The 27,988-nt window shown below is 56.9% G+C and overlaps 2 protein-coding genes across 5 annotated transcripts in view; both read left to right on the top strand.

Annotated features, from left to right (window-relative positions):
* Window positions 1-188: 188 nt before the first annotated feature.
* On the top strand, window positions 189-26,645 carry P2RX1 (purinergic receptor P2X 1). 2 transcript variants are annotated; one of them, XM_068531524.1, is made up of 13 exons: window positions 189-325; window positions 8,976-9,123; window positions 9,427-9,498; window positions 9,957-10,026; window positions 10,276-10,372; window positions 10,676-10,756; window positions 11,026-11,167; window positions 12,807-12,934; window positions 13,365-13,455; window positions 13,876-13,941; window positions 14,285-14,386; window positions 14,496-14,589; window positions 26,608-26,645. In XM_068531524.1, the coding sequence occupies exons 1-12, from the start codon at window positions 189-191 to the stop codon at window positions 14,559-14,561; spliced, it is 1,200 nt and encodes a 399-aa protein (XP_068387625.1). In that variant the 3' UTR covers window positions 14,562-14,589; window positions 26,608-26,645. The 2 variants fall into 2 exon arrangements, with proteins under 2 accessions (XP_068387625.1, XP_068387624.1); XM_068531523.1 differs by lacking the exon at window positions 26,608-26,645 and having other exon boundaries at window positions 14,496-18,295.
* CAMKK1 (calcium/calmodulin dependent protein kinase kinase 1) overlaps window positions 19,871-27,988 on the top strand; it is a 27,328-nt gene continuing 19,210 nt past the window's right edge. For 2 of the 3 annotated variants that reach the window (XR_011071998.1, XM_068531518.1), the window contains exons 1-2: window positions 26,647-26,730; window positions 26,846-27,247. Coding sequence is in view for 2 of the 3 variants with exons in the window: in XM_068531518.1 (XP_068387619.1) it covers window positions 26,698-26,730; window positions 26,846-27,247 (435 nt within the window). In the remaining variant the exon portion in view is untranslated. Of the gene's footprint in view, window positions 19,986-26,646; window positions 26,731-26,845; window positions 27,248-27,988 lie in introns of those variants that run through there. The other variant, XM_068531519.1, reaches the window with a different exon arrangement.

Raw genomic sequence — 27,988 nt, 5'->3', positions numbered from 1 at the left:
TCCCAACTCAAATGCTGACAACTGACCTCTGACTCCTGACCTCTGGCACCACCTGTCCCACCCTGCTCTTCCTAAGGGGCTGGGAAACCCCTAGGAGCTTCGCTGTAGACGTGGGTGTTGACGCCTGGCTCACCCCGGGAGCCAAGGCCGTGCAGGGGGCTCGGTTCTCAGCCCCCAGCTGGGCCACCATGGCGCGGCGGCTCCAGGACGAGCTGGCCGCCTTCTTCTTTGAGTACGACACCCCCCGAATGGTGCTTGTGCGCAACAAGAAGGTGGGCGTCGTCTTCCGCCTGATCCAGCTCGTGGTTCTGGTCTACGTCATTGGGTGAGTCTGGACCCCCTCCCTGCTGCCCTCCTGCACCAGCCCCCAACCCGGGCCTGTCCTCCAGGCTCTGCGATGCTTCCCATGACCCCAAAGAGCCCCTCTTTCTCTCCATGGCCTGTCATGCTTCCTGACAAGCCCTTCTGGTGCCATTCAGAAGGAAGAGAAGCCTGCTAACCCGCCGCCTAGATGGGGACACTGGGACGAGGGGCAGCCCTGCCTCCGGTCATGTGGTGAACAAGAGGCAAAGCCTCTGGGCTCTGAGGAACTGACTCACTGCTAACGGTTCCCTCAAGGGGTGGGAGGCGTCAGAGGCCAAGGCCCCAGCCAGCCCCAGCCAGAGCCCTTCCACCTCTGACCTCCCAGCCAAGCCACGCAGCTCCTGAGAGATGGAGGCCGCACCCCACTTTACAGGCCAGAGTGGGACGGGCCCTGCTCTCACCTGCCCTGCCTAAAGTAAAGGCATCCTGGTCTATTCCAGAACCTGAGCAGAGAAACCTTCAAATTCAGAACACCTGGTGCCTTAAGGGTGGCATGTCACGCAGAGGTGGGAGGTCCATTCTGGTCCTGGGGATGACAGCTCCTTTCTGGGCATCGGGGGACCTGTCCCACCATCCCAGGGGTGCAGGGGCAGAAGTAGGTGGGACTCCCCTGTGGGCTGCTGTTCTGGGACCCGTGCAAAGGCCATCTTCCTGAGATTGGTCTGGCTGTCTGGGTAGGTGCTTATGTGATTACACGTGTGTGTGGTGTGTGGATGCGTGTGCGTCGTACCCAGGGCTCTGTGTGGGTTGCACGTGCCCTCGTGTGTCTGGGCACGAGCCTATCGGGTGTGGCTCCTGGGGGTGCCCCTGGGGCTGGACGCCCCCGTGTCAGGGACACTACGTCCACTTACAGTGACTCCACAGGGGGGTCCTGGAGGCCTCAAGGCCACTGAAGGGGGTTCAGCCCCCGCTGGGGGGTCTGGGGCACCCAGCAGCTCTGCCCCTCTGGTATCCATGTCCCCGTTTTTGCTATGAGACCAAACTAGGGCGGGCTGACCAGGAGGCCAGTGACCACCTGGTTCCCCCAGGGCCTCTGGCATCCAAAACAACCTACCCTCTGCCCCATCCATCCCACCCCCGAGGCCTCAGAGCTGGTTGGGTGGAGCCAGGGCCATGACCCAGCCCTCCGACACCTTTCGGACTCTGCCTCCTTACTGTTCACAAACCAATTTGATATCTGCGGTGTCATTGAGCTTGTGAGGGAAAGAGACCCAGAGCGGGGAGCAGTGGGGTTTCCAGGTCACACAGCAAGTCAGCATCCAGGCCCAGTTAGAACTGGGGCCTCCTGATCCCCAGCCTTGACTCTGCCTTCTTCTTTCCCTCCTCACAAGGGCTCTGAGAACCCTTCTAATGGGGCCCCGATGTGTTTCCACCATTAGCCACACTCCTGACCCTCCAGGGAAGAGAGAGCTTGCCCACCCAGGCTCAGCCCATCCCTCCCACCAAGAGGCTGGGAGAATGTTGTCCTCACCGTGGCCCCTATGGTTCCCTGTTTCTGCTTTCGGATCAGCACTGGGAGCGGCGTCAGACCTCCTTTTGTGTGTTGGTCACAGACTGTCAGAGGGAACGGGACAGTCCTCCCACCCCACCCCCAGCTGCAGCATATGCCCCAAGCCACCATCCAGTCCTGAACACATGCCTCCAGTGATGGGGACCTCACGACCTCCCTCCTTCCCTTCCTCTTTCCCAAGACAGTGCGCTCAGTTTCCAAATGGACGTGGCCTCCTCAGTGTCGGTGAGACTCAGAGACACTGGATGATTTAGCCTGGTTCTCACAGCTAGAAAAAGGCTGAACCAGGATTTGAATCCAGCTGTGTGACTCCAAAGTTGGTCTTGATATCCTGGAAAGGAAACGCGCTCAGAGAGGGGCACTGACCTGCCCAAGTCACAGAGCAGAGGGAGGAAGGCAGAGTCCCTGGAAACACCCACTAACGCCCAGACTCCAGCTGGGGCTGCCACTCCTGCTGTCTCTGGTGCCCTCATCTGGCCACTGCCCACTGCTGCACTGACCGCTCAGCTAGGCGCCCGCAACTGCTGACCAAACCCAGCCTGCACTTGGTCTTACAATTTCAGACCTCGGTTTCCCAGCTGTTCCACGGAGCAGGGGTTAGGGGACCCCCTCCAAAGACATTGTCCGCAGGCTCAATAATTTGCCCTTTCCTGAGGAGGGATGGCCTTTCTTTAATTACCACCCCCCCTTCCCAAGGCCCCCACTGTCTGTCAGACTCTCTGGTCCTGTGGGCATTGCAGGGGTACAGAGGGGAGCGTAGAAGAGCCAGACACCCCAACCCCAGAGACAGAGAGATAGTCCAGATAGGGGGTGGGCAGACACAGAGACAGAACTGGACAGAGGGACAGACATTGGAACACAACACTCAGATGAAGAGAGAGGCCCTGAGGCTCAGATATGGAGAGGGAATTACTGAGACAGAGACAGAGAAGCTGAGATGCTGAGAACCCGAACAGACTCCGAGGAGGGAAACTGAGGCTGTTTTCTCTGTCAGTCACAATCTTCCGGGAAGTTGAGGGCAAGTGAAGGGAGCAAACCTGAGGCCCTGGCGGCCTGAGCTAAGATGTCACTCTTTTTATCTCAAATTGGGACGGTTAATTTGCCGTTAGAGCTGTCTCCTGGGAGGTGATGAGCTCTCTGTAGCTGGAGGTGTGCAGGCAGTGGGCTGTCATCCATGACCTCGCAGGCCCATACAAGAGGTGTGCTGGGATATGTCCCTGCCTGGGGGGCTCTGGCTGCACACACAGGGGGGTCTCAAGGGGATTTATGGATGCCACTTGGGGAGGGGAGCCTGGGAAGACTTCCTGGAGGAGGTGGCACAGTGGTGGAACCAGCCTTGAGCAAAGGCCTGGGGTCTCTAGTCCAGGCCGTCCTGCTCTTGGCTTTCCCTTGGGCCTCCTGTGCGCCCCTACACAGAGCTCATGAAATCACATGCCTCTGATCTTGGAGTGCACCAATCAGAGATAAGGAGAGATACAAATTATTGCTGGGAGAGACACATCCAGGGACACTTCCATAGCATCTTCTCTGTGCCTAGGCCTGTGTCAGGTTCCCTGGGACAGAGGTGGGGTACAGAGTGGGCAGGGGGAGAGAGAGAAGCTGAGGATGAATTAGCTGGAACTTCTTGGTTCCTAGGGACAGGAATCCAATCAAAATGGATTTAAAAGGAAGGATGAAGGTATTAACTGGTTTGTGTAACTGAAAAATCAATGTGGGCTTCAGGCCTGGCTGGATCCTCCCTGATGAGGGTGCAGGAGCACATTCTATGGGAAGATGAGGAATTCAGGTTGGTCCCATTGGGTTCTCCAAGGAAGCTAGCCAGGATCTTCTCGGCTCTGCTTTCCTCTGTGGAGGCCTCATTCTCAGGCAGGCTCTCTGCCCTCAGAGTGGAAAAATGGCCACCAGCAGCCCTGGGGCACAAAAGTGTCTTCTCCTCCAGAGTTCCAGCCAAAGTCCCAGGTCCAGCTCTTATTGGCTGTGGTTGGGTCATGTGCCCATCCCAGAACCAGTCGTTGTGGCCAGGGAAAGGGAATGTCCTGACTGGTGGAGCCTGGTTGGGTACCCACCTTGGTCCAGCCACTCCTGCTGGAAAGCAGAGTGTGATCAAAGGTCCTGGGGCAGGGAAGGAACACCCAAAGAGTCACTAGGGCTAGGCTGAGGGAGCATGAATAGAGACAAGGGAGAGGCGGTGGAAGAGTGAGCAGGGCCACTGGCTCAGGCCTCTCAATGCTGAGCTGAGGGACGTGGGCTTTCTCCTGCAGGTGGTGGGGAGCCATGGAAGGGTGTCTAACAGGGGAAGGCCCAGGGCAGGCAGGTGCTGGGGTAGGGGGTGGAGGCCAGAGGCAGAACAGCTGTGAAGAGGCAGCAGTGATGAGAGGAGAGGGTGAGGCCAAGGCAGAAGCAGCGAACATGGAAGACAGGTCATCATCCCAGCGGGCCCCACACTGGGGGTGGCCACAGCTCAGCTTCTGCCCACCGTTGCTGCATCAGGACATGTGCCCAGCATGGCCAGAGTTCCTGACTTCTCAAGAGCGGCGGGAAATTGGAAATTATGGGTGAAAGGAACATCTCTTGGTTTTAGAGGTTGGTGATTCAGTCAAAACACTTAAAGACATAAATCATCAGCCTGACTTGTCTGCAGACTGCATGTTGCTTAACCTCTGAGCCCCAGTGTGGGCCCCAGCTCCGAACTCAGTCCCTCCTGGGCCCGGAGTCTGGTCTTGCCTCTCTCCAAAGATGCTCTGCCCGATAGCATGTGGCCCAAGGCTATACCCTGTATCACCAGCCACACGACCTGTCCTCCCTGCCCCACGCCAGAGCTGCCCCGGCATCTGCCCCAGCTCCTCTTGTGTCTCAGCCTCCCCACAAGAAGCCCTCTGGGTTCTTTGATGAAAGCCAAGGGGAGATGGGAAGGATGGAGGGATGCAAAGAATGTGGGCATGAGAGGGAGGGTGCCATGTCCAGGCTGTGAGCCTGGGGGTTCGGGTAAGTATGGCGCCATCCTTCAGGATGAGGGCACCAGAGGAGCAAGTTCTGTGGGAAGATGAGGCATTCAGTTTGGTCCAGTTGAATTTTTGTTTTGAGATGGATTTCACAAGTCATAACATTCATCCTTTTAAAATACACAAGTTGGTGGTTTTTAGTATAATCACCAAGTTGTGCAACCATCACCACTATCTAATTCCAGAACATTTGCACTATTCCAAAAGGAACCTCATACGCCTTAGCAATCACTCCCCGTTGTGCCTCCCTACCCCTTACTCTGCCTCTTCTGGACATTTCATGTAGATAAAATCATACAATATGTGGCCTTTTTGTGTCTGGCTTCTTTCACTTAACACCACGTTTGCAAGGTTCATCCACGTTGGTTGTAACATGTTTCAGTTCTTCAGTCCTTTTAATGGTTGAATAATATTCCATTGTATGGAAATTCCACACTTAGCTGGACATTTGGGTTGTTTCCACTTTTTGCTTGTGAATAATGTTGTGAACATTTGTGTATAAGTTTCTGTGTGGACATGTTTTCAGTTCTCTCGGGTATTTGGTTCTAGGAGTGGAGTTACTGGGTCAAATGGTAATTCCATGTTTAACTTTCTGAGGAACTTCCAGACTGTTTTCCAAAGGGTCAAGTTAAGTTGGCGGTACCTATGAGATGTCTGGGAGGGGGGTGGGAGGGTAGGCAGGGCAGGGGGGAGGAATCTGTGTCACCAAACGGTTGGAGAGTCAACATCTATATAAGTTCTTTTTTTTTTTAATGTTTATTTATTTGGCTGCGCCGGGTCTTAGTTGCGGCATGCAGGATCTTCGTTGGCATGTGGGATCTAGTTCCCTGACCAGGGATCGAACCTGGGCCCCCTGCATTGGGAGCGCGGAGTCTTAACCACTGGACCACTAGGGAAGCCCCTATATAAGTTCTTTGAGTGCAGAATCTTGGTTTGTTTTTCCTTGGTGCATATAGGGGTCCGATAAATAAATATCTGTTGAATGACTGAATGTGTGGAACTGAATCTCGGAGGAGAGTGCAGAAGTGGAGATAAAAAATCGGGGACAAAGTGTGCCTTTGAGGGTTCTGCCTGGGCTGAGAATGGAAGCCAGAGGATGGGGGCAGATCAACATTTAAGGAGGAATTGGTGAAGGAGGACCAGAGACCGTAAATAAATAGGATTATTTATTATGTGCTTGCTGCATGCCAAGCACCGTGTTAATTTCCTTAAAAAGAACTCATGGGAACATCCTCCAAACAATCACCTAGACTCTTTTTCTTCCTGGAGCCCAGCCCACGGCTCAGTGAGGGGTAGGGCCTTGCTTGTAAATATTTGTTGAACGATCAGCATCTTTGAGGTAGGTGCCTTCACCTCCTTTTACTGAGACATCTAGTGCTCAGAGAGGTTTAGTCTTCAGCCTGAAGCCACACAGCTGGTGAGTGGCGGTGCTGGTATGTGAACCTCGGCCTCTGTGACTCCAGAGGCCACACTCTCAGCCACTCCACCATGTGACCTCTTCCACAAGGGGCTGTTGAAGAAGAGAGACTACTGAGGATGAGGAGGAGAGAATGGGAAAGAGAATTTCTGGAAGGGGAGGGGCTTCTGAAGATGCCGGTGTCTTTGGCATCAGGCCCCCTTGGTGGCCTTTCTGGGGTGTTGGCCACAAGACCAGGTCAAGGTGAGCATGGCTTTGGAGGGACAGGCCTGGCGCCGTGGTCATCCTGGTATTATCAGAACCAAGGTCATTGATGTCAGATTTGGGCCACAGGACTGACAGCCCCTGGGAACGGACACAGCCTGGAATGGCTACATCAGCCCCAGGGCCCAGCCTCCGTGTGGCTCCTGGCAGACACATTGATGCCAGGCTGCTCAGTGGAGGGGCCGGGGTCCTGGGCTGGGGAGCCTCGAGCCTGGGTCTGCCTCTGACTCGGGAGGGACACTCCCTCAGGCCTCAGTTTTTCTATCTATACGGTGAGGAGGTGGTTTTGAGCAAGAGAGAAATGCTGCTACTAGGATGTCAGGGATGGGGGGCGCCCAAGAGGCAGGCCGGGGACCTCTCTCTCCTGCAGGGTGTTCAGAATACGGAGCAGCTCCCCATCATCCCCCTCAACAGCAACTTCAAACTTGGGCGTGGAGCCAGAGGCCTTCCTGGAGGAAGGAACCTAAGGAGAGTGGGGGGATAGGTGATGCCCCACCCTCCCTGATGGGGCTGGAGGGAAGCAGGCAGGCTCAGGACACTGAGGATCGGGAGCCTTTGTCATGCCTCACCTGTTGCCATCTGAGACCTGCAGGGGGCAGCAGTGACCACGCTTAAGCTTGGGAGGGGTTGTCTGGGCCCCAGCACCAGGCTTTGGGGGGCGAGGGGGCTTGGAGAAGGAGAGGAGTAGACTATAGGAGGGGAGAGGATGACATTGGTGGGCTGCCTTCCTGCAGCCTGGAGCAGGGAGACAGCCCCCAGAGAGCTAGCGATGACTGGGAATAGGAGGCCTGGAGAATTCTGTCATGGGTCCTGAGCTCTGAGGGACAGAAGAGGGGCTCTGAGCTCTGCTTTGGACGGGTGGGCTAAAGGTAGGGTGAGGGGTGACAGGGGCAGAAACACACCTCCCCACAGTCAGCCACAGCCACAAGTGTGCTCACAGATTTGCCCTGGAGATACACAGCTACACACTCTGATGGATACCATGGACACACACACACACACACACACACACACACACACACACACACACACAGAGTTACAATGAATCGCCAAGATTCTTTCCTGAAGGAAGGGGACCACACCCTGGAGAGAAGTATTATCCAGAACTCTCACTTGTAAGCAACGGAAACCAAACCCAAACTGGCTTAAATAAAGGAAAAGAATTTATTAGCTTGTATAACTGAAAAGTCCAGAAGTGACTTTTCAACATGCTTCAGGTATGGCAGGATCCAGGTGCTCAAGCATCATTGTCAGGAGTCTGCCCCTCTCCATCTACTGGCCTGGCTTTTCTCTAAGTTGGCTTCATTCTCAGGCTTGCTCTCTCCGTGAGGTAACACAGATGACTAACCACACCTTGCTTAGCTACCCAACAGAGAGAATGTCTCTTTCCCAGTAATTCCCAGAAAAATTCTGGCCGCACTGCTGAAACTCCTCGGGGTTGTGAGCCCATCCTTAGACCCATTGCTGTTGCTAGGGCAATGGAACATTGATTGGCAAACCCTGATCATGTGCCCCCCACTGTGGGCCTAGGAGGGAGGTTGACCCCACTAAACCTCCCAGATTGAAAGTGGAGAACCCAGAGGAACAGGGGTTCTAGATGCTGGGAGGGGAAGGCCAGAATTTCCTGAGAAACCTGGGAAGCCTCCAGCCTGACCCACACCCACAAGGGCCTCATCTGGGGCCAGATGCTGTGAGCCCTTCAAAGGGCCACTTGCCCCTCTGGTTTCCCTTCCAGTCAGTCCCCCTCCCCAAGAGCTCCCAGCATGGCTGAGATAATAGTAGCTAATGTCTATATAGTGCTTAGCCCATGCCAGTTTCCATTCCAGGTGCTTTCACAGGCATTAACTCACAACATAAGTAGTATTGGTACTATTACTGTTTACATTTTACAAGGAAACTGAAACAGAGAGGGACTTGCCCTAAACAGAGACTAGTTTACCCCCAGATCATACAGCCTGTGAAATTCAAGCCCAGACTCTTGGGCACCAAAGGCCAGGCTCTTGGCCATCATCATACTCTGCTCTTTCTCAGCAGGAAGAACTCAGGAAGGAAGGAGATAGGGATGAAGATTGGAGTCCAAGCAGCTTGGCCTCCAACGAATGCTACTCTTGGAAAAGGCTCTGAAAGAGACCTTCAGGGGCTCTGCTCCCTGGCCAACCAATAACAGTATTTTCATAGTGAAAAGAATGGTGGAACTCCAGGCGCAGGCCAGCAGGGGGAGCAGGTGAGGATTTCCAGCCTCCAGTCCAAGATGCAGCTTTAGGAACGGAGAGTGGCTCAGAGGCGCATCTGGGGAGGGGAAGGGAAAGGACTTGACACGTCCAGCTGGTGCCGGAAGGGGCGGTGGCCCACAGCCTCATGCCATCCTTGAATGGCCCCGGCCAACTCTGGCCCCTCTGCCCCCCTGATCCCCCTGCAGGTGGGTGTTCGTCTATGAGAAGGGCTACCAGACCTCGAGTGGCCTCATCAGCAGCGTTTCTGTGAAACTCAAGGGCCTGGCTGTGACGAAACTCCCGAGCCTGGGCCCCCAGGTCTGGGATGTGGCTGACTACGTCTTCCCGGCCCAGGTGAGCAGACTCGGGGGTGCACCTTCCGCCCACAGGGCTTGCTGGCTCAGAGCTGGGTTAGGCTCTCTGTCCCACCTCCCTGTGGGACCAGCCTAGCTCCTCTCTCTCTGTGGGCCTCAGATTCCCTGTGAACGGGGGGGTGGAAGCAGCCTCGTAACATCACCCCGGTCTGGTGTCATGGGTTATGGAGGCTGCTGGGTGTCATGTGGGTTCTGGGGGCTTGCTAGGGCAGTGCTTGGGTTCCTGGGGCTCTTCTCCCAGCTCAGAGCCCTGCCCTCCCCTCCCCCGGCCTCTCACTTCCAGGGGGACAGCTCCTTTGTGGTCATGACCAATTTTATCGTGACCCCCCGGCAGGCCAAAGGCCACTGTGCGGAGGTGAGGACTGTTGCCCATCCCCCCTTCTTGGACCCACAGTGAAAAATAACACAGAAGAGGAGGTCCCCTTGGGCATTGGAGGGGAAGCCAGATAGGCTTCCTGCGGCACCACAGTGGTGGAATCTCAGGCATAAGTTCACACACAGTAATGGCCCACCACTGGCAGTTGCTGAGGCTTCCCTCCCAGCTGTGTGCCAAGCAGGATGCTGAGCCTCAGTGCCTGCCCAGCCCCCAAGCCCCACCCTCCCCTACCCCTGCTGGCTGACAGCAGCACTGGGGCAGCTGGGCATGAGCCCAGAGGGCCCTGGGGGGGGGGGACTGGGGGAAGGAGGCTGTGAGTAAGGGTCACTCCAAAGGGGTCTGAGACTCTGCCCCACACCCTAGGGCCATGCGGTGGGGGGGATCTTCTTAGGACCCTACCCAGGGGGCCTGGGGTCAGCAGCTCTCCCCTTCCCCAGAACCCGGAAGGGGGCACGTGCACGAATAATAGTGGCTGCACCCCGGGAAAGGCAGAAAGGAAGGCCCAAGGTAAGGTCGGCCTCCTCCTGTCCCCCTGTCCCCCTCCACAGCCTGTCAGCTCCAGGCTTCCTCCACCAGGAAGTCCTTCCTGCTCTCTCTCCTCCCGCCACCTTGACCTTGGCCTCCCCTGTCCCAGAACCAGCCAGGCTTCTGCTCTTGGGCACCCCATCAATGGGGGCTCCTAGGAGTGGGGTCTGGGGGTTCTCCTCTGCACCCCCAGCTTGGGGTGGACACCCAGGGGTTGCACCCTTGCTCCAGGCATCCGCACAGGCAAGTGTGTGGCCTTCAACGACATCGTGCATACGTGTGAGATCTTTGGCTGGTGCCCCGTGGAGGTGGATGACAACATCCCATGGTAATGCCCTGTCCTTCCAGGGAGCTGGGAGCAGGGTCCCCAGCCCAGACTAGAGGGGCATCTGGATCTGTGCTCTGTCCCCCCTTCTTCCAACCCCACCCTCACCCCATCTGTGCAGCTCAGGCCAAAGACGCCCCAGCCTCTGCTCAAGGGGTCTGAGAGTCCACATTACAGCATGCCCACCCCTCCAATGACTCAGGAAGATCCCATAGGCTCTCACAGCCCCATACACCAAGCCCAGCTCTGGTAGGCACACGAAGGACTCCTGGGGAGGGGGCAGTGAGTGAGTGCCGTCTCCTCCAGCCCTGCCCTCCTCCGAGAGGCCGAGAACTTCACTCTCTTCATCAAGAACAGCATCAGCTTTCCACGCTTCAAGGTCACCAGGTTTGTGGGGAAAGCGGGCAGACATGCAGGCGGCTCTCGGAGGCTGCTCCAGCTGGTCTCAACCTGTCACCTCTGTCACCCTGCACTCATGCTGATTTCCTTCTGGAGGCAGAAGCTTGGGCTGGGCCCCCGGGGTGGGCTGCCTTCAGTCTCCAAGGGCTAGGGAAGGGGCATCTCTAGGGCCCGGGAGGGGTCCCCAGAGCTCCTGGGCATGGTGGGTGCCCTCCCAGCTGGCATGCTGCCACCATCAGTGCCCTCTGCCCCTGTAGGCGCAACCTGGTGGAGGAGGTAGATGCCGCCTACATGAAGACCTGCCTCTATCACAAGACCCTGCACCCACTGTGCCCAGTTTTCAAGCTCGGCTACGTGGTACAAGAGTCAGGCCAGAATTTTAGCGCCTTGGCCGAGACGGTATGGTGCCAGGCGAGTGGGGAGGGCTGGGCCCCCAGATCATCAGGCCAAAAAAGACTTTTCAGGCCCAGTTAACCCCCGCACCCCACCCAGTCCCTAGCGTGGGCCGAGCATATATATAGATCTATCCTCTAATACTGGGGGCCCCTGTGGTTCAGGCCTGTGTCCTCAGCAGGGCCTGGCATGGACCTGGCACAGAGGAGGTGCCCAGAATGAATGGCCATAGGCAGATGTCACCTGGGTGTCTTCCGAGGGCCCACTGTTTTTTAAATATTAGACACAAGCAGCTTGAATCCCATGGCCCATGGCCCTGAGAAATCCTGTGCCTGCCCAGGTTTCCTGGGAATTCTGGAGGCTGAGATGCACACAGTCACATGGGATTCCCAGAGAAATGATAACCTTATAAGGAGCACAGACCTGTGTGACTGGGTTGAGATCCTGGCTCAGACAAGTCTCTTACCTTCAGTGTGTCTGAGCTTTTGCACCTGTAAAGTGGGAGCAATAATAGTACAAGTCTCTCGGGATTGTCTTGAGGGCACGGGACAGCACTTCAGGGTGACCTGGCCCAAGGCATCCTAGGTACGTGCTCCCTCGTGATCCTTATCATACACTCCTGTGGGATCCAGGGATGGAATCAGCCCCTCTCTGTGACATCACACACCAAAACAACTCACCCACAGTGCCCTTTATGGAGAACACGGGTGGCAAACTTTAAAGGGCCAGAGAATAAGTATGGGCCACAGGTCACATGGTCTCTGTTCCAGCTACCCAGGTCAGCTGCTATGGGGCAAAGGCAGCCACAGGCAATGTGTAAACAGATTTGGCCCTGAGGCCTCAGTTTGCCAACCCCTGGAGGGGGTTTACACGGTAGCAACATACAGGACCAGAAAGCTGAACGTTAGTTTCCCCTGTTCCTAAAAATCTCCCTGCCACCCCCAGTAGGAACTTCTCACCCATCACCATTGTCTGTAGGCATCTAGCCTCCCGCCTAGCTGCCCAGCTCCACACCCAGCTCTCCTCTTGCTCAGCCCACCTATCCCTGATCCTTGCCTTGCCCAGAGGAGCTTCACTTTCTCAGGTTTTCTCTTCCCAGCCCATGTCTTTACAGACTCCCTCTTTAATTCAACAGCTATTTACTTGCCTCCTGCGCTGTGACTCAGGAATCAGTGCAAATGAGACAGACAGCTCCACCCTTGTGGAGCTGACAGTCTTGGAAGAGATGCGTTAATAATCACACAAAATAAATGTGTGGTTACAAAGTGACACGTGTTCTAGAAGAAAACACAGAGGGAATCACAAGGGCATATTTTAGACTGGGGGTGGTGGTCAGGGAAGGCTTCCCAGGAGAAATGACCAAAGGATGAGAAAGAACCAGCCTTGTGGGGAATGGTGGCGGGCGGGGGGAGAGTGACTGCATGTGCAAAGGCCCTGAGATAGGAAGAACCTGGTGTATTCTAGAAACTGTCAGAAAGCTGGAATGTGATGGGTGGGAGGCAGGACCAGAGAGGGTGACGGGACCTCAACCCTGAAGCAGCTTCTCAGTGTCTCTTCTCAAACAAACAGAAAACAGCTGCACCAGCTGTAAGGCAGGAGTTCTTGATCCTAAACCCTGGATCTTGAGGGCCTGTGTCCCTGGTAGGGCGGGGTGGTAGGCATCACCATCGACTGGCACTGTGACCTGGACTGGCATGTGCGACACTGCAAACCCGTCTATGAGTTCCACGGGCTGTATGAAGAGAAAAACCTGTCTCAAGGCTTCAACTTCAGGTGCCTGCCGGGCCCCCACCAGTGCCTCCTTCCTTGGGGTCCTGCGGGCTTTTCTACTCCCAGAACCCCTTAAGGCCAAGCAAGTGTCCCCGGGAGGGGAGCAGTGGATCCTAGGAAACTCCCACTCTCCTGGAATTGGCCAAGCAGGGAGCATGAGCTTAGAGGCTTGAGCCCTGCCCCTGGCTCTCGGTTCCCTTGAGGCCCACCTGGCCAGGACGGGCTGGGGAAATTGCCGACGTCAGGAGTTAGGGCAGCGGTTGAATACAGTATTCCTGGAATGAGGCCTGCGATTCCCCTTCTATATAATGTTGGGGGGCATGGGGCTGTCCTCATGGACCTCTAAGGGCTCCTGTATCCCTGATGCTCTGGGAGCTCTGGACCCAAGACCCAAGACCATCACCCTCTCCTGCAACCTTTCCCCTTCCCCAAGGTTTGCCAGGCACTTCGTGGAGAATGGGACCAACTACCGGCACCTCTTCAAGGTGTTTGGGATTCGCTTTGACATCCTCGTGGACGGCAAGGTGAGTGTCCAGTGTGAGGGGTAGCCAGAGACACATTCTCGGTTCCTGCCGGTGCTTGTTGGGTGTCTGTGGTTAGAGGCGACAGGAAGTTGGTTGGGCCTCATTCAGCACTTCTATATCTGATACAGAGGGGACCCAGGTGCTGTTGAGGGCAGGGCTTTCCAGCCTGTGACCACACCTCCCTCACTGTCTCCCTGTGTCCAGGGAGGGCAGAGCCAAGGTCCAAACCCAGGGCTCCTGACCAGCAGCTGGGTCTCCATGCAGAGCCAGAGCCGTGGGCAGCAGGCTGTGGGACCAGCTACCAGTGGGGGGTGGGGAAGGCCCCTGGCCCCCGGCCTGGTCTCAGGGCTCCTGAGGAAGGCCTTTTCCACCAGACCCTTCTGACTGTTAACCCTTCTTTCCCCTGGGCCCTGCCACCAGGCTGGCAAGTTTGACATCATCCCCACCATGACCACCATTGGCTCTGGGATTGGCATCTTTGGGGTGGTAAGTGCTGAGGACACGGGGTCACTGCGCTGGGGTCAGGCCCTCCCCTTCCACGCCTCAGCAACAAGTCTCCCACCCCAGACCTGACCGAGATTGTTCCCTATTACTGAGCCCACCCCACCTCCCTAGACCCACACACAGTATGTCTGAGGAAACTGGGGCCCAGAGCTGGGGCGGGACAGAGGTGGGATGGGGCCTGCAGTGCCTCGTCCCCACCGGGACCTGAGGTCTGGAGAGGACTCAGCCTGGCCCCCGCGGTCAGCAGAGGCTGGGGGGGGGGGGGTGGAGGGTCCTGCCGCTGCCCCCAGATCCCCTGCGCTCTCCGCCCCGCCCCCGCCCTCAGGCGACGGTTCTCTGTGACCTGCTGCTGCTCCACATCCTGCCCAGGAGGCACTACTACAAGCAGAAGAAGTTCAAGTACGCGGAGGACATGGGGCCAGGGACGGTAAGAGAACTCCCTGAGTCAGCCCTTCAGAGGCCCCAGGCCTGCGTGTCTGTGCCGGGAACCAGCTGCTTCCCCGGGGATGACTTCCATCCCCCCAATGTTTACACAGGGGAAGCACGACCCTGCAGCCACCAGCTCCACCCTGGTCCTGCAGGAGAACATGAAGACGTCCTGACCTCCGCCCCCCACTCCTACTGGACACAGTAGGCGGGGAGCCTGGTGGGGTCTCAGCCAGGGCGGAGGGGTCTCCCCAGGAGCGCCCCCACCCTCTCAGCCAGGCAGACACCAGGTTGCCGGAAGCTCAGGGTGGACTCTGGGAGAGACCTGCACAATTCTGGGCTCTGGCTCCAACTCTGCAGCCCCCAAGGGAGCCTCACCCCAGCCTCACTCACTCCTGGCCCGGGGTTTTATGCTTCTCCCTCTGGGCCCTTGTCCATCCATCCTACTCCCTCATGTCTCCAGACCTCTGCTCTCCCATATGGCAGCCACTAGCCATCAGTGACTATTTAAATTAATTAAGATTGAATAAAATTAAAACTTCAGTTCCTCAAATGGCCACATTACAACTGCTGAATACACACATATGGCTGTGGTTGCCCTATTGAACCACATGGAACGTTTCCAGCATCGCAGAAAGTTCTGTTGGAGCTCTGCTTGAACCCTGTTTCTTACTGGCCCCAGATTTCCCTGGGATGCTTATCAACAGCGCTGGCACCTGGGAATTCCCCGGCAGTCCAGTGTTTAGGACTCTGCGCTTTCATTGCCAAGGGGCCTGGGTTCAATCCCTGGTCGGGGAACTAGGATCTCACAAGCTGCAAGGCCAAAGGAAAAAAAAAAAAAAAAAGAAAAGCAGTGCCAGCAACTGGGTGCACCCCAGACCTCCTGAACCAGAAACTCCACGTCTGGTCACATGGTCTGCAAGCATAGCAAACCCTTCAGGTCGTTTTCAGGACCTAAGTTTTAGAACCGCTCCTGATCAGGTATCAGACTTAGCTGGGGCCGGCATCCCCTGGCAGGTGCGGGCCTTGAGCAGGTGTGTGGTGTGCTCACGGTGTCTCATGCACTCCCCCCCTACGTGCACACTCACCCGCACGCACAGCCCCCCTCCCATCCACACTGTGTGTTTGAACAGCTTGGGCCCTGCAAACACAACCATCTGAACACACCTACACCCCCAGGCACAGACTCATGGTGCATGCCACCCCGCCTCTGTGGGGATGTGCTTCTCCTCAAGCGTGTCAGGTCAGGACAGCCCCTTCTAGTGATGAATCCTTACTCAGCTACCTCTGGTCAGGGTGGGAGCCTCAGCCGAATCCTGGGCTCTCTGCCTGTGAGCCAGCCCCAGCTCCCGAGGCCTGCCCGGCTCTGTCTGAACACAAGGTCTGGGAAATCAAGGGCTGGAGTATAATAAAAGGATTGGCGAATGAGTTCAAACCTCTGCCTTCTGCCCTTTCTTCCCAGCCCTCTCTGAAACCCAGTGTCCGCAGCTGTGAAACACGGGGCTAAGCTGAGCGATCTTTGAGATCCTTCTGGGTCTCTCCGTGGGAGGTGGTGAGCTGACCCTTATGCAGAGGCAGTGCTGGGCGTCAGCTCTCCTCTATCCACAGGTCGCTGTCCTGGCACAGCCCCGATCATTGGAGCTCTTCCCAATCCTCCACGTGCCCCTCCCCCCGCTTTGAAAGGCCTGGCACTGGGACAAGCAGAGACCCCAGGAGTGGCCTCATGAAAGCAGGGGTGAGGAAGGGGCTGGGAGATCGGATGGAATCCCAAAGAGGGGAGGGAGGTCTTGACTGGAGACAGTGTGGAAGGATCCTCCAGGGACCCTGCTGTGGCCATGACCCTCCGGCCAAGCAGGGTCTCTGGGCACCCCCATCACCATGCTCCGTCTAGACCAGTGTTGTCCAACACCAGTGATGGAACATTCTCTAACTGTGTTGTCCAATGTAGTATTCACATGTGGACGTTAAATATTTAAAATGTGGCTCATGCAACCAAGGAACTGAATTTTTTATTTTATTCATTTGAATTTAACTCGCCAGGTGTGGCTGGCTAGTGGCTACCATATTGAACATCACAAGCTAGCCCCTCCCCTCTCCCTCAGGCCCTTGGCCTCCTGCCCTCTTCCCCGCCAAGAGCCATCCCTCGGATTTTACAAGACAGGAACTCCCTCTTCTTCCCTCCCATCCTTCTCCAGATCTACCTGCCTGTGCACCTCCTGTCCCCTTCCCTCCCGAGTGAGCAGAGGATTCCTCCTTGGAAATCACACCTCACCCAGCCTGGAGGCCGCCTCTCCTCTCTCCCGCTCCTCTTCTGCCTCCTCGCAGCCCACATTTCCCTGCTGCTCTGTCTGCTCTCCGTTCACTGCCACCACCATTCCAGAAAGACCAGTCTACACTTCCCTCTGGGTCCCACCCTCTACAATTGGCCTCCAGCCTCTACCCCCACTTCTAGGTGCCCTTGCCAAGGTTACCAGTGGCATCCTTGTTGCCAAATCCAAGCAGACACTTCAGCCCATATCCTGCTCGGCCTGTCAGCCTCTGACACTGTTGGGTGAGCCCTCCTTTGTTGAAAGATTTCCTTCCAGCAGCTCCTAGGACCCACCCTCTCCAGATTTTCCAGCCAGCCTGGGGTGTAGGGATAAGATAGTTTTCGATTGCAGCTCTGTCACTGTGTGTCCTTGGGCAAGTTGCTTAACTCTCCAAGCCTCCTCTGTGAGTCAGGGATAATAATAGCCTCTACTCAGGTTGGGGTAAGATAAGATACGTAAAGTACCTAGCACAGAGCCTGGCACACCATAGTGCTCTGCCCCTGCCTCTATCCTCTCTTTCAATGGCGGAGTCAGCTAGCTGTCCCCAGGTTCTTGGCTGGGTATGTGGCTGCCTAGAATGGAAGCTGCATTTTCCCAGCCTCCTCTTGCCTCTGGGTCTGGTCATGTGACTAAGTTATAGCTAATCGGATGTATGTGGAAGTGTCATGTGACGCCTTCTGGGAACTTTCCTTAAAAGAGAGCTGGTGCAGATCCTTTGCTCTCTTCTTCTTCATCCTTGTCTCCATCCCACTGCCTGGAATGTGTATGTGATGGTTGGAGCTCTAGCCACCATCCTGAATCACGAGAACAAGAGTCAAATCCAGAAGTGGCTGGAGTAGTGAGTGGAAAGAGCCACATCTGGGAGGTCTTTGTGGAGCACAGCTGCCATACTGTTACCCCAAAACTGGGTTCACCTGCTGGTGGGTGTTGAGCCAAAAGACCCAACCAAGCCAAAGAGTGGGAGAAGGAGGCACTTATTACTTGAGGCAAGTAAGGAGAACACTGGGGATCTTTCCCAAAGCAGTGTCTCCCCGAATGGCAAAATTGGGGAAGTGTTAAGCTACGGGTACATGCATATTCGTGAAGAGGCTTGGGCAGTGTACACATCATAGAATTGGGGCAAAGGTTGACAGAAGGGTCAGAAAAGATCAACATCATCCCTCAGGTTCTAGTTGATCTGGTGGTTGAAGGGGGTTTAAATTCTGCAAAACAGCTCTTTTAAGAAAGTACTTCAGGCTAATCTGAAGTACTCAAAGAGAACTGGGAGTCTTTACAACTGCTATATTATCTTTGCTATTGTTATTTCTCCACCTGATAACAGCTGTTTCTTCCTGCATTCTTTTGTTCCCTTATGATCATTAATTACTGAGACCTGTTCAAGGACAAGCATTGTGGCCAGGCTTAGATGACAAAAACGGCTTAGGCCAAAAATGGCTTCTCTTATGTCAAAATGCTACATCTGGTTCTTTTCCTCGGGGACCCCCTACCCCATCTGCTTACAATACCAGCCCAGGACTGTCTTCCCTGAGGCTCTTACATGGAATTTCTGTTATCTAAGTCAAAACTGATCCTACCTGGTACAGAAATTTTTCCCCCTAAAAGCAAGTGTTCTGTCCTCAGCCCCTGTTTATTTACCCTAAAGTTATCTCAGCCTTTCCCATGGCCCTACTATGGGTCCCTTCGGACAGCTCCCAAAACTGTCTCACTGGCCCAGCCCTCTTTCCTGAGCTCCGACCACACACATCCAACCCCCTAATAGCCATATCCAATTAATTATTCATTCGACAAACATCTTTTAAGCAACGTGTCAGGCTTTGTGCTGGATGAATCAGGCATGGTCCTTGCCCTCAAGCAGCTCCCAGTCCAGAGGAGGAACAGGCAGGTAAACAGATGCTCACTTCAAGGAAGTTCCTAAGAGGACTTGCTAACCCATGCTGGGCAGTGAGCTCATAGGGGAGTGTTTCTGGCAGAAGGGGCATTGAACCAAGTCCTGAAAGGAGTGAGGCAGGTGATTAGGACTGAGGTCATGGAGGGCCTGATTAGATCTATTCTCAGGGCACTGGTGAGCCATGGAAGATTCCGAAGCAGGAGCTGACCAGTTGGACTTGTGTTTCTAAAATATTACTCTGGCCACCAGGTGGAGAAAAGCAAGAGGGTGGGGGCCCTGCGGGAGGGCAATGAGGCTGCACGGGGCTGGGAGGCCAATGAGGAGGCTGCTGTAGCAATTCAGGTGCAAGAAGATAGTGACCTGAGCCAAGGGAGGGGCAGAGAAGCAGAAAAAAGTGGATGGATTCCAGGGATATTTAAGAAGCAGCATGGGCAGGACTTGGTGATCTACTGGTTGGAACAGGTAAGCGGTAGGCTATGACTCCCCCCAGGTGTCTGGCTCCAGACTGAGACAGGGACATAAGAGGCCAGGTTTGGGGGAGTGATATGGGGCTCTGTCTTGGACAAGTGGTGGGGTGAGGTGCCAGAGGATAGATACACAAGTGTAGAATGTAATTGAACCAAGAGTTGATGAGCTCGCCAGGGGAGAGGTGGGCTACCGCGAAGGTCAAGACGTCCTGCCCCAGCTCGCCATTCCTGCTGCCTGCTCACAGAGCCCTTCCCCAAATGAGAATCCGACTATGACCCCAGCATTCTGTTAAAACCGCTTCCCATTTCTCCTACCCCCCACGCAGCAGAAGGCTAAACTCCTGAGTCTACCATTCAAGGCCTTCCTCCCTGGCCCTGGGCCCGGGCCCCATCTCTTTGCTGATCTCGCTTCGCCCCTCCCCTAGTACTCACTGCGCCTCATCCCCGCCCCCCACTCCGGGGGCAGGGGGTGCGCCCTTGCCCCTGCCAGGCCGAGATGGTTGGGGGACAAAGGGTTTTGGGGCGGAAGCAACCGTACCCTCCAGGCCCAGCTTAGGGGCCCAGGCCGCGGCCTGGAGGGATTTCGGGGAACCCCAGGTACCCTGCCGCGGGGCGATGGGGGCGTGACGAGGCCGGTCCAGCCACAGGGGGAGGTACCCCTCCAGAGCCACCGCCCGCCGCGGCCCCTCCCTTCCAGGAGCCGGGCGGGAGTCCTGGGCTCTGATTGGGCGGTGCCGGAGGGGGGCCGCGCGGCCAGGCCAATGAGCGCGCGCCGAGCGCGGCGGCTGGCTGGGGAGCGAGCGCCGCTTGGAGCCCAGGGGCCGGCGGTCTGAGCTCCGTGATCTCGGCCCTGGATAGGCGGGCGGGGCGGGGTGCGCGCCGCGGGAGCGAGCCTGACCATCCTCAGGGCCGCGGAGACTGTCGCTGGGCGCCGAGGTAGGGGTCGGCTGGGAGGGGGCCGGGGCAGGGGAGCGGGAGGGGACGAACGCCTGAACGTCTGCTCGGAGCCTGCAGGCGAGAAGGATGGTCTGCGTCTACGAGGACAGCCGAGAACTAGTCCATGAGGGGATCCTCCCCCTTCGGTCTGCGGGGCCCAGTCTATGAGGTGCCTCCCGGAGCCTGCTTCTGTCTGCGCCGGCATCCGGGACCGCATCTATGAGGGCGCCCCGCCGTCTGCGTCCCTTTCCCAGCTCTGGTCTGCGGGACCGCGTCCATACTTGGCGCACTACCCCCGCCCCAGCTCTTGGTGGGAGGCCGTGTCTATGCGGAGTGGGCCCAGACAGGTGAACCCACGTGTGGATCTGCGCGGAGCGCTTCTCCCACACTGCCCACCTCCGAGTCTTCGTGCTGGAGCTGGGGCGGGGGGATGAATGGGACAGATGCGACGCGCGTGGCTTTAGCTGCGCACTCCTCCCTGGTTGGGGCGGGGGTGGAGAGGGGCGGCGGAGGTGGATGCTGCGGTTTCGGCGGCCCGACAGGCACAGAACTGGTGGCTCGGAGGGTGCACACGTGCACAGGGACCTGTGTGTGGTGTTTGGAGGCGGGTGTGCGTGTGTCACGTGGGCACAGGAGCGTGCCTGTGTGCATTACAGGATGGAGTGGTGTGTGCGGGCGGGTCACGCGGACATCGGCGTGCGCTTGCTCCGGGAGTGGGGTGTGTGTGTGTGTGTGTGTTTGTGTGTATCTTGAGGGTGCAGGGGTGTGTAGAGAAGGCTGCGTCCCGGGTCACAGGACTGTGCCTCGGTGGGCTCCTATGGGGCTGTATATCTGCCAAGTGGGCCGGGGGGGGGGGGGTGGGGGTGGGAGGAGCACACAGCTTGTGTCCTTGAGGGTGCACTGGCTGCCCCCACAGCCCTCACTCCTTCCTTCAGTGCATACAGACTGAGCACCCACTGTGTGCCAGACCGTGTCCTAGGCCCACAGACTCTGGGGACTCCTGCCCCTTCCTTGGCCTCTTACCCGCAGTCCCCACAGAAGGCAGAGGGATCATTTTTTAAAACCTCATCCAAATCGAGTCACTCCCCTACTCAAAACCTTCCTCTGGCTTTCGAGGCCTCCTGGTCTCTGTCCAAAAAGACCCCCAAAGCCAAGCCCTGAGCCCCAGCCAGGAAGTGGCTCTCTGTCATGCACAGTGTGAACTTCTATCCTCTCCTCTGAAACCCGTACTCAGCAATCATGAAAGAGCTTAAATGCCACCTCCTCCAGGAAGCCATCCCTGAGGCCAGGCACAGTGAATGACTGGGCCTTGTCATCCAGGTGTAACTCTGCTTGCCATCAGGTCCACTTGCTCTCACACGTGGACACCCCACTCTGGTGACATCGGCCTCCTTGCTGTTCCTCAGACAGCGCAAGCACCGTCTCACCTCACAGCCTTTGCGGTTGCTGTGCCTAAAATGCCCTCCCCAGATGTCCACACTGTTCGCTCCCTCGCTTCCTTCAGATTCTGCTCAAATCCTGCATCAGAAAGGCCTTTCCTGATTGCCCTGTATAAATAGCACCCCCCAGTGCCTCACTCTTGATTCCCCTGACACGATTGTATTTCTTCTCCATAGCATGTACTGTTTGACATACCGTCTATTAATTCCTGGCTTTCTTGTTTGTTGCTTCTTGCCCCACTAGAAATTAAACTTCATCAGAGCAGGGACTTGGTCTTTTTGGTTCGCTGCTTTATTTCCTGGCACCTAGCACAGTGCCTGGGCACATACAGCAGGTGCTCAATGAGTTTTTCTTGCATGAATGAATGACTCTGGGTTTGCGTCCCAGAAGTCTGTGTCCCTGGCTGCTCCCTAGCCTGTGAGCCCCAGTCTGAGTCTAGGTCTCCTGCTCTTCTGTCCTCCAGATTCCAAGATCCCGGAAGGCCAGGTCTGGAAGAACTGAGACCAAATTTGCATGTTAGGAATATTCCCTCTAGCAACTGGTCTGGAGGATGGGGTGTGGTGGGGTTGGGGTGTGAGCCTGGAGGCGGGTGGCCTGTGTGGCGGAAACAGGGGGGAAGGAAAGTGGAGGTCTGCGTCTGGACTTTTTAAGGAGTTGGGCTCAGTGACCTCATCCAGCACAGCAGTGGGGAGATCAGGAAGGAGATGTCTGAACTGCCCTCCAGCGGCAAAGGAGAGGGAGGTGTGTTCTGGCAGAAGGCACAGCTTGGACAAAGGCCTGGCAGCAGAACAGAGTCTGCAGTTTGGGACTTGCAGCCAGAGTGGAGAGTAAGTGTGGGATTAGGGGGGATAAGGATGGGCAAAAGGGAAAAGATGGCTGATAAGGAGGGCTCCTGGGTTTCTGGGCTGGGAGAACTGGTGGGGGGGGGGGCACTCGTCTCAGCAATGGGGACAGAGGAGGAAGAGCAGACTCGGGGAAATGCTGAGTTGAATTGGAGCCTCGTTGGAACCGAGCTGCCAGGGAACACGGAGGGGAGGAGGCGCAGACCTGGTATGGAGGATGCGGAGGGGCAGAGGGAGAGGGGGAGGCCTGGAGACCATCAGCCAAGGGCGCTCAGGATGTGCTGAGGGCTGCCGTGCTGAATCAGGCACAGAGCCCATCTCGGTGCCTGGGACCTCCCTGGGAGTGGGGGGGCGGGGTGTGTCATCACAGCAGGCGTCCTCGAGCATGACTTGGCACCAGACTCCTGGGCCTCCCTCGAGGGGACTGAGTCATCCCGGGTGGGGGTGGGAGCCACAGAGGCCACCCGTTGTCAGGGCCATCCAGACACTTGTCAGGAGCATAAACATGGCTCCTGTGAGGCAGCCCAGTGATGTCAAGGCCACTTTCTGTGTCTGGCCCGGGTGACTGGACCACCTCCTTACAGCTTTCCCTTCTGGCCTGCCCTCTGCCAGCCAGGGCCACAGCTTGTCTTGCCTAGATGATAGCTGGTCCCCTGCTCAACCTTGTCCTGAGGTTCTCAGCAGCCTTCCAGAACTCAGGGTGCGGCCTGACTAGTCCCTGAAGTCATCCCAGGAGGGGCTGCTTGAACCAGCGTGGATGAGAGCAGGATACCCCTGCTCTGTCCTGCGCTGGGCCTCCTCCGAGGGACCCAGGTGATGAGGCACATCCTGAGGGGGAGGCCTGGCCAAGCAGGGTCTGGAGCCAGGGTCTGCATCCCTTGGGAATAGCCAGACACCTGCGGATGAGGGACATAGCCTGGGAGGAGAAGCCTGAGGGGGTAATGCGCCAGGCCACCTGGGAGCGGGGGCAGATATGGGGCTGTGCTTTGTATGTACATCAGGGCTCGCCCTCGGTAGCTGTGCCACAGACTTGTCCCAGCTCCACGTCGCTCAGGCACAATCCGCTTCAACGTTCACAGTCTCATGCATTTCCTCCCATAGCCCTGGGAGGCAGCACGATGGTGGCTATCTGTGCAATTCACAGATGAGCAAGCTGAGGCTCCAAGAAGTTCAGTGATTTGTCCAGACAGCACAGCCACAGGCTGGGAGGACAGACTGGGGTGGCAGTTTTCAGTGAGGGAGGGCCTGAGCCTGGCCATTCTCGGCTGCGGACCAGCCTGGTCCCTGGGAGGCTCCCTATGCCCATAGGAGTCCTTGCTCTGCCCTGGGCCTGGGTGCCAGCCTGTCTGTCCTTCTATTTGCCCATGTGGCTCCCAGCCACCTGCTGAGTCAGTTTCTACGTAGTGTGCACGGAGGCCTCAGCTTAGGGAGGGCCTTGAGAGACCCCCTGGGTGAGCCTCCAGAGAGGGGTGGGTCCTGCCCAAGACACACAGCCCAGCCCAGCAGGCAGCCCCAGGCTGGTAGACTGTTGACCATGTGGGAAGTTCAAACGTGACTCTGTGGGATCAGGTTCCTATGGCCCCCGGGGGCGCAGGCCCCACCGCCCATTCTGGGGCACACGTACACAAAGACCTAAAGGCACACAATGCACGTGAACACACTTATCCACGAGTATAGACCACACCCATAGATTTTTGTTTCCGTGCAGATGCCCTCCTGTGTGTGTTCCGCCGCCCCCGCCCCCCACCCCCCACACACGCTGTCACCCCGAGCCTACAGCCCTGCTTACATGTACTCTCTCACGCGGACACACGGCCCTGTCGCCTGGACACGAGGCAGGAACCTGGGGCCTCCCCGGGGCGCCTCTTGCACAGACGTGCTTAGTCACCTGAATTTGATCCAGGCGGGAGGGAGGGTGGAGGGCCTGACGTCAGCCCTCACAGCTGTCTTGTGCCGCCCGCGCATCCATCTGGGCCACCGCGTGTCCCAGGCAATCACAACAACAGCAGCACAACTCCGTTTTACGGGGCTTCGTTAGTGGCAGGGCTGGTTCTGAGCCCGGGAAGGGTGTTCACTCCTTTTCACAGCCCCGCGGGCGGGTGATACTGCTGTTAACCTCATTCTGCAGATGGGGAAAACCCAGGCAGAGTGCAGTCACCTGCCCATGGGCACATGGCCAGGAAGGAGCGTAGCCTGGCAGCCTGGCTTCAGAGCCTGGGTCCTCAACCAGGTAACAGGGCCCCAAACTGGAGCAGGAAGGCTCTGCCCTGACCTGCTGTGTGACCTCAGACCCATCCCTGCCCCTTGCTGGGCCCTACTTTCCCAATCTGAGAAAAGAGGGAAAGAGAGTTGAAGGAGGATGGCCTGTGGCTGGGGTAACAGCCTCAGGGAAATCTTATGCAAATTTGATGGGCTAGGGCAGCCTGTGGCCTCTGCCTGTGGTGACTCTCAGTCCCCTCGGTCACTGCTGTGGACAAGAGGACAGGAGTTCCGCACACTGCCATTCATTCCCTGCCATGGGCTGGGGCTTAGGCTCCTTGGGGTCTTCTCTCCCCTCTCTGCTTTTCCATCTGTCTAATGGGGCCAGGACTGTAATGATCACTATGGCAACCACTCATTCATTCAAAAAATATTTACTGCTACTCTGTGCCAGGCACTGCTGCTGACGCCAGTAATCTTATGGAGACGAGGCAGACAAGAGCCCTAACCTGTGGAGTTTATATTCTGGTGGGAGAAAAAGGGCCTACAGAGTGAGGGGGAGGGGCGGCAGGGTGAGCCACCTACAGGGTGGGCCAGGCTTGTAGGGCTCCCTTTAGCCTTGGCTTCTTCCTTCCTGCAGCCATCTGGTTCCCAAAGCCTCCCTGATGCTCTAATCCCATTCCACCTCCTCCAAGGAGGCCTCCATGATGCTCCAGCCCTACTCCCTTCCTCACCTACTTCAGAGAGTCCTCCCCAATGTTCTACTCCTACTTGCCACTCTCACCTCCTCCAGGGAGGCCTCCCTGATGCTCTAGCCTCACCAACCCCCACTCCCCTCACTCCTTTAGGTCCAGTGTCCATGTCTTTTCCTGTTGCCAGTCTAAATTCCCTTCTCCCTTCCTTTCTGCATGCCAACATCAGCTCCACCAGGCTTCCACTCATACAATACACTGTGTGCCAGTCACAGGGGATCTGGCACACCCTTACCCACAATCCATCTCCAAGTTTTGCTGTGGCCCTAGGAATCTGGGAAGGTCCTGCATCTGTGGTACAGATGGGGAGACTGAGGCTCAGAGTCAGGAAGGAGCTGCCCAGGGCCCACAGTAGGTTGGCAGGCAGGACTGGAACCCAGCCCAGGCTCCTCTGTGGCCAGTGGACTCCAGTGAACCCTGCCTCCTTGACATCTGTCAAAGCAAGGTGATGGGGGAATAAGGGGTGTAACGGAGACCATGTTCTCAAAATTGTTGTGTGGTGACAGCACAAGTTACCACCAGACAGGAAGGGCAGAGGGTCAGGAGTCCACTTACTTCCTTTTCCTGAGAAGATGCTGAGTCTGGTCCAGGAAAGGGGAGGGGCATCGAGTGGGGTGGGGCCAGTGCTCAGCCTGGGGCAGAAATGGAGTCCCAGCCTGAGTATCAGGGTTCAGCCCTGTGTCAGGGTTCAGCCCAGAGTTGTAGTCAAGTGTGAGGGCTGGGGCTGGATGTTGGAGGTTGGTTTGGGGTTCAAGCTGGAGTTAGTCCTTGGCCTGGAGCCTAGATGGGGGCTCAGACTGCAATAGGGCCAGGGTGGATATAAGGCCAGGCCAGGGGGAGCACCTCAGCCTGAACAGATGTGGGGAACATTTTAGCCACATGAATAAACTGGAAGGAAAAACCAGGAGAAATAAGTGCAGTGAAGTCTGTCTTCACAGTCACCAAAGTAGCAGCCCCCTCCTCTAATGGACCCTGTCCTGGGTTGTCGGCTCTGCTAGGGCAGGGAAGGGAGCAGTGGGAGACTTGCGCTGTGGCCCTGGAGAGGTCTCCTGGAGGAGGTGAGACGGGTGGGAGAGGCTGGAGACCCAGGGAAGTCTTCCTGGAAGCAGTGACGGGTGGAGGGGGGTGCCTGGAGAATCAGGAGCCCAGCTCAGCTTCCAGGCGGCAACAGCAGCAGCATTGGAATGCTCTGTTGTCAGGGGGTGGGGCTGTGAGTCACTGGGCTGTCTGCTGGATGGGAGCCTGAGCTGACCTGGGGCTCTGTTTCTCCCAGTACTGCTGGGCCTCCAGTGTTCTGCCCATGTCTGTCTGTCCTGACTCCAGAATATCAGATTCTCCCTGCTTCCCTGTGAAGCCAGGAAGGCTGATGTGACTGTGCCTGTTTTACAGATGCGGACACTGAGGTCTAGAGGGCTGGTGTGCAGCAGAGCCAGATGAGTTCCTGGAATTCCTTTAGTTAGTAGGGAGACCTGAGTTTGGATGCTGGCAACCCAGGCAGTGGGAACAGGCCAGGTAAAGACATGGAGGTGGGACTCACAGTTTGTGGCTACGATGGGAGAAGGGCCTGGAAATCTGACCTTCTTGCTCTGTGGCCAGGATTGAAGGCTTCTCTGCCCTCTTTTCTCAGGTTCCCAATAAGGCTGCACAGAGGAACCCCCTGACTGTGGCAATGGAGGGGGGCCCAGCGGTCTGCTGCCCGGACCCTCGGGCAGAGTTGGTGGAGCGAGTGGCAGCCATGGATGTGGCCCACTTGGAGGAGACGGATGAGAGCCCAGAGCCCACCAAGAACTGTGTGGACCCTCCATCACGGGCCAGAGCTGCCTCCGTGATCCCCGGCGGTACTTCAAGATGCCCCGCCGCCCGGCCCAGCCTCTCGGCTAGGAAGTTCTCCCTGCAGGAGCGGCCAGCGGGGAGCTGCCTGGAGGCCCAGGCTGGGCCTTACGCCACAGGGCCTACCAGCCACATCTCCCCACGGGCGTGGCGCAGGCCCACCATCGAGTCCCACCACGTGGCCATCTCGGACGCAGAGGTTGGTGGGGCAGAGCTAGGGGGTGCCCACGAGCTTTTCAGTAGTCCTCAGTGAAGACCCTTTGCAGTTCCCATCCCTGCCACACAGCTGTCTAGCCTTTGGTTTGCGTACCCCCAGAGCTGAGGAGCTCACTACCTCACTACCTGGTCTCTTCCCACCCAGGGGAACTTCATCTGAGCCAATTGCTGCCTCCTGTAAGTCTCACCATTCCCACCCCCAGTCCAGGCCTAGGAAATAGGTCCCTCCCTTGTTCCCCCAAGAAGTCCTCTTAGAGATCTGAAGATAGACAGTGCGTCCTCCTGTCCCCCAAGTCTTCCCCAGCTTGAGCCTTCCACCTCTAACCCTGCCTCTTAGAGTCTGCTCTGACTCAGAAGCTGCCAGCATGCTACCAGCCTCTGGGCTCCGTCCTTGCCACTTAGATCTGAAAGGGAACCCAAGTACGAGCAATCTACAGGCTTCAGAAGCTGAGCTTTTCACGCCTGAGCCAGGGCTCTGGTCTCCTGTCCCCAAGGCTCTCCGCATCTTTCTTGTCCATGCAGTCTCCTCATTCAGCTGCTTCTGGAAATACTTGCTCATGGGTTTCTCCCATCAGGGTCTCCCAGCCCCCAGCATCCAGGTAGGAATCAGTGCATTTTTTCCGCCACTTCCTAGGGAGCAAAGCATAGGCGTGGTTCATCATTCATGTTTTCAAACATTGTCCAAGTCTCCTTGTCACTTTCGGCATCACTTTTGGCACTGGCA

The sequence above is a fragment of the Eschrichtius robustus genome, chromosome 20, assembly GCF_028021215.1.
Source record: "Eschrichtius robustus isolate mEscRob2 chromosome 20, mEscRob2.pri, whole genome shotgun sequence".
NCBI classification, from domain to species: Eukaryota; Metazoa; Chordata; class Mammalia; order Artiodactyla; family Eschrichtiidae; genus Eschrichtius; species Eschrichtius robustus.
The sequence above is the reverse complement of the archived record's forward strand: the minus strand, read 5'-3'. Positions and strand labels throughout refer to the sequence as shown.

Excerpts from the sequence above, each read along its gene's own strand:
- P2RX1 (XM_068531524.1), top strand. The coding sequence starts at position 189 with ATGGCGCGGCGGCTCCAGGACGAGCTGGCCGCCTTCTTCTTTGAGTAC. Across the intron at positions 9,124-9,426 it reads ACTACGTCTTCCCGGCCCAG|GGGGACAGCTCCTTTGTGGT; the intron begins GTGAGCAGACTC and ends TCTCACTTCCAG. Across the intron at positions 11,168-12,806 it reads TTAGCGCCTTGGCCGAGACG|GGCGGGGTGGTAGGCATCAC; the intron begins GTATGGTGCCAG and ends TGTCCCTGGTAG.